Genomic DNA, 6,984 nt, shown 5'->3' with positions numbered 1-6,984 from the left:
CAGCTGCCTCAGCCAGACCCCAGCAGCCCCTCACCTCCACCTTTATCAGAGTCCCAGTGGTGCCAGGTGACAAACACAGCACCAACCTGCCCCACCAACCCAGCCTGGTGTCACAGCACCCATCCCTTGGTCCCCCCTTGTGTCCCACCACCCAGCTCGGGAGGTGCTGGGAATTGCCAGAAGGACTCAGAGCAGGGAGAGGATGTTGTGACAGGGAGAAGCTTGTGCAGTTGTTATTGCCCACAGAGCCCAGAAGCAGCCCAGGCTGGGCTGGGCTTTGTGGATGGGTTCTTGGGTAACATGAGGCCAAGCAAAGAGGATTGTGCCAGGTGCTGCTGGACCAAGGCTGCACCTGTGTCCAGAGCTGCTGTACCTGGTAGCTCAGCTCCTTGATCCTGCGCTCGTACTTGCGAATGCCCTTCTGGGCCTCTGCCATCTTCTTCTGCTCCCCATCCAGCTCTCCCTCCAGCTCCCGCACCTGCAGGGGACACAGACTGGCTCAGCACTTGGCTCCCATGCAGCAGCACTAGCCCAGCTAAAGCCAAGCCACTTTCCCAGCTCAGAGAAGCCACAGTAGAAGCTAAAACCATCCTGAGCAAGGCCCAGCATGGCAGGGCCTTGGGGACTGTCCCCAGGTCCCCCAGAGCCACCACCTGTCCTCAGAAGGATGGGCAGAGTCTGCTGCCACAGCGACTGGGGCAGCCCCAGGAGTTGGCTCCTGAAGATCACAGCCAGCGATCTGCCCCTTCTCTCACCCTGGCCTCCAGCTTCTGGATCTGCTTCTTGCCTCCCTTGAGGGCAATCTGCTCTGCCTCGTCCAGGCGCATCTGCAGGTCCTTGATGGTCTGCTCCATGTTCTTCTTCATGCGCTCCAGGTGTGCGCTTGTGTCCTGCTCCTTCTTCAGCTCCTCTGCCATCATGGCAGCCTGCGAGGCCAAGACCAGGGGGACATCACCTCAAGGCCAGGCAGCCCTGCCAGACCAGGGCCCAGTGGAGGTGTGAGACCCACACAGCACTCCCCACCCCTCTCTTACATCCGTGATGGCTTTCTTTGCCTTCTCCTCGGCGTTGCGACACTCCTGCACCGCATCCTCCACCTCGCCGCTCAGCTGGGAGACATCTGCCTCCAGCTTCTTCTTCTGGTTGATCAGACCCATGTTCTGCACACACAGCAGGTTCAGTATGACCAGGGCTGGTCACTCACCATGGCTGGACAGACTCACCAGTGCAGACAGGGGGCTTGGCAGTGCCTCACCTGGGAGTGGAGCAGGGTGACCCTCTCAGTGCTCTCCAGCAGCTCCTGCTCTGCCAGCTTCCTGCTCCTCTCGGCCTGCTCCAGCGCTGCCCGCAGCTCCTCCACCTCTGCCAGCAGCAGGTTGCTACGGCGCTCCAGGGCCCCCACCTGCTCCTTCAGGTCATCATTGTGGCGCTGGGTGTCATCCAGCTCCATCTGCAGGTCCTGTGGGGCAGCGTGGGGTCACTGGGGACAGCCAGGAGCCGGGCTGGCAGCAGGGACGGCACCGAGGCTGTCCCAACCTTGATCTGGGCCTGGAGCTGGCGGCCCAGCTTCTGGAACTCGGCAGCCTGACGGTTGGCGTGGTTCAGCTGGATCTCCATCTCGTTCAGGTCCCCCTCCATCTTCTTCCTCAGCCGCACAGCCTCGTTCTTGGCCCGGGCCTCTGCGTCCAGCGAGGCCTGCATGGAGTCCATGGCGCGCTGGTGGTTCCGCCTGCAGGACAGGCCACGCATTAGCCACATCCCCTGGGGACACCCAGCCCTGCCAGGGCCACGGTGCCAGCTCTGCCCCTGCAGCCACATCCCCTGGAGACACCCAGCCCTGCCAGGCTCACAGTGCCAGCTCTGCCCCTACAGCCACGTCCCCTGGGGACACCCAGCCCTGACAGGGCCATGGTGCCAGCTCTGCCCTGCAGAAACATCCCAGTCTGTCCTGTCACCCCACACACCTCAGGTTCTCAAACTCCTCGTCCTTCTCTGCCAGCTTCCTGTCCGTGTCAGCCTTGATCTGGTTCAGCTCCAGCTGGATGCGCAGGGTCTTGCTCTCCTCATGCTCCAGGGCTCCCTAGAGACAGCTCAGCCATGGGAAAGGTGGTTCCTGGGAAGGGGGCTCCCCTGGCCACCCATCCCACCCTGGCTTTGTCCCCCAGCCCATTGCCATGAGGGGCAGAGCAGGTGGAGCCACTCCAGGGCCTGCAGTGGTTGCAGGACCCCCATGAATGGGATTGCCAGGGGTCACAGCCTGGCTCAGGACTGTCACCCCATACAACCAGAGCTGCAGGCTGGGCCAGTGGCTCCTGGAGGCAGCAGGAACATATGGGAAACAAGGACTCACCTCAGCCTCCTCCAGAGCTGCCTGGATATCGCTCTTCTCGCTCTCCAGCACTTTCTTCACTTTCTCCAGCTCATGGATGGTTTTGCCACCCAGACTGATCTGGTCAGTCAAATCAGCAATTTCCTCTGCCAGGGACAGAAGGAGTTTGGTCAGGAAGGAGTTTGTGGGACCAGCCCTGTGCAAATGACATCCCCATCCCCCTGCCCAGGCTCAGCTGATGTCCCTCAGACCCTCAAAGAGCAGCCAAGGCTGTGCTTGGGAACATTTCTGCAGTCTGGGAGAGAGCATAGAAGAGGCATTAAGGACCTGGGGAGACCTGTTTGTCCAACAGCAACACCCCCAAGGCAGCATCGTGGCACTTGGCAACACCATTTGGGAACAGGAGCCATCTGGGGACAGGAGCCAAGTGGCTCTGCCAGTCCTCCCAGAGTGTGCCCAGCCCGAGGGCAGGACACAGGCTGGCATCCCAGCAGGGCTGCTGCATCCCTGCAGGGGATGGGCTGAGCAGCAAGGCCTCTCCTGGCCAACAAGAGACCCAGTCCCACATGTCTGAGGACAGGGCAGGAGCAGGAGCCTGGGCAGAGCTCCCAGGGGAGTGCCTGAGCCCAGTCCTACCCTGCAGGTTCTTGTTCTCCCTCTTAAGGGTCTCCAGGTTATCCAGGGACTCCTCGTAGGCGTTCTTGAGCTTGAAGAGCTCCGTGCTCAGGCTGCGTGCCTCCTTCTGCGACGCCTCCAGCTCCACCTGGCTCTCCTCGTGCTTCTGCCTCCACTCTGCCAGGATCCTGTCAAAGTTCCTCTGCTTCTTGTCCAGGGCGGCGCAGGCCGAGTTGGCGCGCTCCAGCTCCACCGACAGGTCCTCGATCTCGGTCTGCAGCCGGTGCTTGGTCTTCTCCAGCGAGGAGCACTTGGCGTGGGCGGCCTCCACGGCCTCCTCTGCCTCCTGCAGCCGCGTGGCCAACTTCTTCCTGCCCACGGCACCGGGGTGAGCGCTCCTGCCCCACTGACACCCCGCCCCACGGCCTCTGATCCACGCAGGAGTCGCCACATTTCTCCTCACAGAGAAACGCAAGGCACAACTCCCCAAAGATATTCTGAGATTCATATTCTCTGAAGCTCAGAGAAAAGAAAAACAGTTCTTATCTCATTTGCCGTGCCTGTGCATTGTGAAAGATTGTTTACCTGAAGGGAATTAGTAATTAGATTCTAGTGTAAGTGTTTTAATTCACTGACCAATTAAATCCAAGTCTGTCACTGTCATATTTTCTGAAAAATCCCTTTGCCAGGATTTCTTCTCCTGGGAAAATGAGAAGCCTCAGCTCCTCCATGTTTTGCTGCTTTGGAATGTGATCTGGAGATTGTTTATCTAGCATGTGAATTGTTTTAATTTAATGAGCAATCATGGTCCAGCTGTGTCAAGGCTCTGAGGAGTGATGAGTTTTTGTTATTCATTCTTGTTAAGCCTTCTGATCTATCCTTTCTCTTTCTTTAGTATAGTTTTAGTATAGCATAATATAATATAATATAATATAAAATAATAAATTAACCTTCTAAGAACATGGAGTCAGGTTCATCAATTCCTTCTTCATCAATATATGAAATATTTATTATTATATTATATTATGTTATGTTATATTATATTATGTTATGTTATATTATCATAATATATATAATTATATATATAATATAATAAAATAATAAATCAGCCTGCTGAGAACATGGAGTCAGATTCTCATCTCTCACCTCATCCTAGGGACCTCACAAACACCACATATGTGTGCATGTGTTGGGACTGTCAGCTGACAGTCACGAGATGCTGGGCAGTAAAATAGAGTTGAGTACTTAGCAGATTCAGCTTAGATGTAATGTAATGTAATAGAGAATAATATGGTATAATAAAGTAATAAATTAACCTTCTAAAAACATAGAGTCAAATGCATAATTTTCTCTTCCTTCGTCAGGGGTGTCCTAATTCTAATTTTACAATAGGCAGGAGCGTGCTGTGTCACCCCAGGTCTGGGAGAGCCCCACAGCTGAACAGAAAGTCACCACCTAAAAGGACCCGACTTGTGCCATGGGACTTACTTGGCTTCCTCCAGCTCCTCAGTCCTCTGGATGGCATCAGTCTCGTACTTGGTTCTCCACTGGGCCACCTCAGCATTGGCTTTGGACAAGTTCCTCTGGAGCTCGCTCTTGGCCTCGCCCTCCTCCTCGTACTGCTCCCGCAGCAGGTCACAGTCGTGCCGGGAGGCCTGCAGGGCGTGGGCCAGGGCATTCTTGCCCTGAGGAAGAGAGAGCAGCAGCTGACTCCGGGCTCCAGGACACTGTCCACGGCACCAGGACTGGGAGCAGCAGCAGGGAACTTCTGTTCCTCCCAGGTGAAGAGCTGCCCTGTGTGCAGGGTATGACCCACCTCCCCCACAGTGTCACTCAGAGACCAGCCATGATCTGAAACCTCACCTTGGTCTCTTCCTCCAGCTGCCTCTTGAGTTCCTCAATGCTCTGTGTGAAGGAGACCTTGCCGCGGCTCAGCTGGTTGATGAAGGACTCCTTCTCCTCCAGCAGCCGGGTAAGCTCCCCTGGGTTCAAACACAGCCAAAACAGCTATTTCAGGGCTGCAGGGCTGCAATCTGCACTAGCCCACACTCCCGCAGAGCCTCTGACCTCCAGCTGTCCCAACCAAGGACATGGGCAGAGGTGCAACCAGTTAAAGGCAAAGGATACCAGCGAGGAATCCCTCCTGAGGCACACCTAGTTTTTCCCTCCACGGGAGGAGGAGGACTGTCACAGACATTTTTTATGAAAAACATCTCCTTAGGATTTTTCCTCCTGAGAAGCTGAGAGGCCCCAGGAACAAAATGTAAACAATGATTATCTGCTGCTGTGGAGTGCAACAGGTGGATCTGTGATTGGTCTCACGCAGTTGTTTCTAATTAATGGCCAATCACAGTCAGCTGGCTTGGACAGAGAGTCTGAGCCACAAGCTTTTGTTATCATTCCTTCTTTTTCTATTCTCAGCTAGCCTTCTGATGAAATCCTTTCTTCTATTCTTTTAGTATAGTTTTAATATAATATATATCATAAAATAATAAATCAGCCTTCTGAAACATGGAGTCAGATCCTCGTCTCTTCCCTCATCCTTGGACCCCTGTGAATACGGTCACAGAGGACAGCCTGCCTGGCTGAACCCCACTCACAGCCAGGTCAGAGCACTCTGAGGCAGCTGGGTGCCCCTGGTTTGTGCCCACGCACCGTTCTCGGTCTGCAGCCGGCCCCGCTGTGCGTTCACGTCCGTCAGCTGCCGCTGCAGCTCGTCCACTCTGGCCTTGGCCTCGTTCAGCTGGTCCTCGTAGGTGCGGCACAGCTTCTCAGCGTTGGCCTGCAGGCACCAAGCACAGCCTGGCTGAGCTCAGCTCTGCACAGAGCACCATCTCCCACCCTAGGATACCCTGCCCTGCCAGGTGGATCCTATGGGCACACAAGGCAGAGAGCAGGAGCCTGCCAGAGCTCGCTGCCAAGCTAACAGTGGCTCTCTGCAGTCAAGCTGCCCAGGAAATGCCTTCCCAGAGCCTCCAGACTTGACTAGGACAAGTAAAGCATCCTGTAGTGACACAGGGACAAGCTACAGGTCAAACAGGACTTGGTCATGGCAAAGTGACACCACCCTATGGACATGGCTGTGCTGGTCACACTGCACCCTGTCACAGACATATCTTATGAAAAATCCTTTTGCTAGGATTTTTTCTCCTGAGAAGCTGAGAGGCCTCAGAAACTAAATGTAAACAATAATTATCTGCTGCTGTGGAATGCAACAGGTGGATCTTTGATTGGTCCATGTTGGTTGTTTCTAATTAATGGCCAATCACAGTCAGCTGGCTCGGACTCTCTGAGAGTCACGGGCTTTTGTTATCATTCTTTTCTATTCCTTTCAAGCCTTCTGATGAAATCCTTTCTTCTATTCTTTTAGTATAGTTTAATATATCATTTTCTTTTAATATAATATATATAATAAAATAACAGATCAGCCTTCTGAAACATGGAGTCAAGATTCTCATCTCTTCCCTCATCCTAGGATCCCTGAGTCACATCGCCACAGCACCCAGCTGCACTGATGTCCACAGGAAAGACCAATCAGCCCCATGGAGAACCAGGACTGTGAAAAATGCCTATTTTATGATTGGCTTTTTGCAAATATTAAAATGAATATTATATGTGTTAGAAAGTTATGCTGTATTAATTTTCTTAAGTAGTGTGTTAAATATAGTTTTAGGTTATGACATAAGGTTAAAATAGAAACTATGCTATGTAGGATACTTTTTTCCTAAAGAAAGGACTCACACTGAGATAGCAGCCACAGGACATCTAAATCTTTCAGAGAAAGAGAATTTATTGCCCCATTATTAGAAGAAACGAACTTCTTCCTGCCTCGCTCAGCCAAGTTAGGATTCAGAGGAAGAAATTGACGATGACCAGACAGAATCCTGTGTTTGAATGGAATTTATGCATCATGTATGAGGTGTATGAATATGCTACAGGTTATTGTTTTTAAGGGTTAATCCTCTGTTAATGTGTGTCCTTTTTGGGCTTATTTTGCCCAGAAAGAGATACCTGGACTGTCCGTAACTCTTTGTTTCTAT

At 53.0% G+C, this 6,984-nt stretch overlaps 1 protein-coding gene across 1 annotated transcript in view; it reads right to left on the bottom strand.

Annotated features, from left to right (window-relative positions):
- Positions 1 to 6,984, bottom strand: part of MYH7B (myosin heavy chain 7B) — a 32,329-nt gene that overhangs the window by 685 nt on the left and 24,660 nt on the right. The window contains exons 30-40 of the mRNA XM_031063403.1: positions 5,600 to 5,726; positions 4,808 to 4,926; positions 4,433 to 4,629; positions 2,966 to 3,315; positions 2,351 to 2,475; positions 1,965 to 2,080; positions 1,537 to 1,729; positions 1,256 to 1,459; positions 1,035 to 1,160; positions 756 to 926; positions 353 to 478 (exon numbers count right to left, since the gene is read on the bottom strand). Of these exons, the coding sequence (XP_030919263.1) occupies positions 353 to 478; positions 756 to 926; positions 1,035 to 1,160; positions 1,256 to 1,459; positions 1,537 to 1,729; positions 1,965 to 2,080; positions 2,351 to 2,475; positions 2,966 to 3,315; positions 4,433 to 4,629; positions 4,808 to 4,926; positions 5,600 to 5,726 (1,854 nt within the window). The remainder of the gene's footprint in view (positions 1 to 352; positions 479 to 755; positions 927 to 1,034; positions 1,161 to 1,255; positions 1,460 to 1,536; positions 1,730 to 1,964; positions 2,081 to 2,350; positions 2,476 to 2,965; positions 3,316 to 4,432; positions 4,630 to 4,807; positions 4,927 to 5,599; positions 5,727 to 6,984) is intronic.

The sequence above is a fragment of the Geospiza fortis genome, unplaced genomic scaffold (assembly GCF_000277835.1).
Source record: "Geospiza fortis unplaced genomic scaffold, GeoFor_1.0 scaffold468, whole genome shotgun sequence".
NCBI lineage: Eukaryota > Metazoa > Chordata > Aves > Passeriformes > Thraupidae > Geospiza > Geospiza fortis.
Note: the sequence above shows the minus strand (reverse complement) of the source record. Positions and strands in the feature narration are given on the sequence as shown.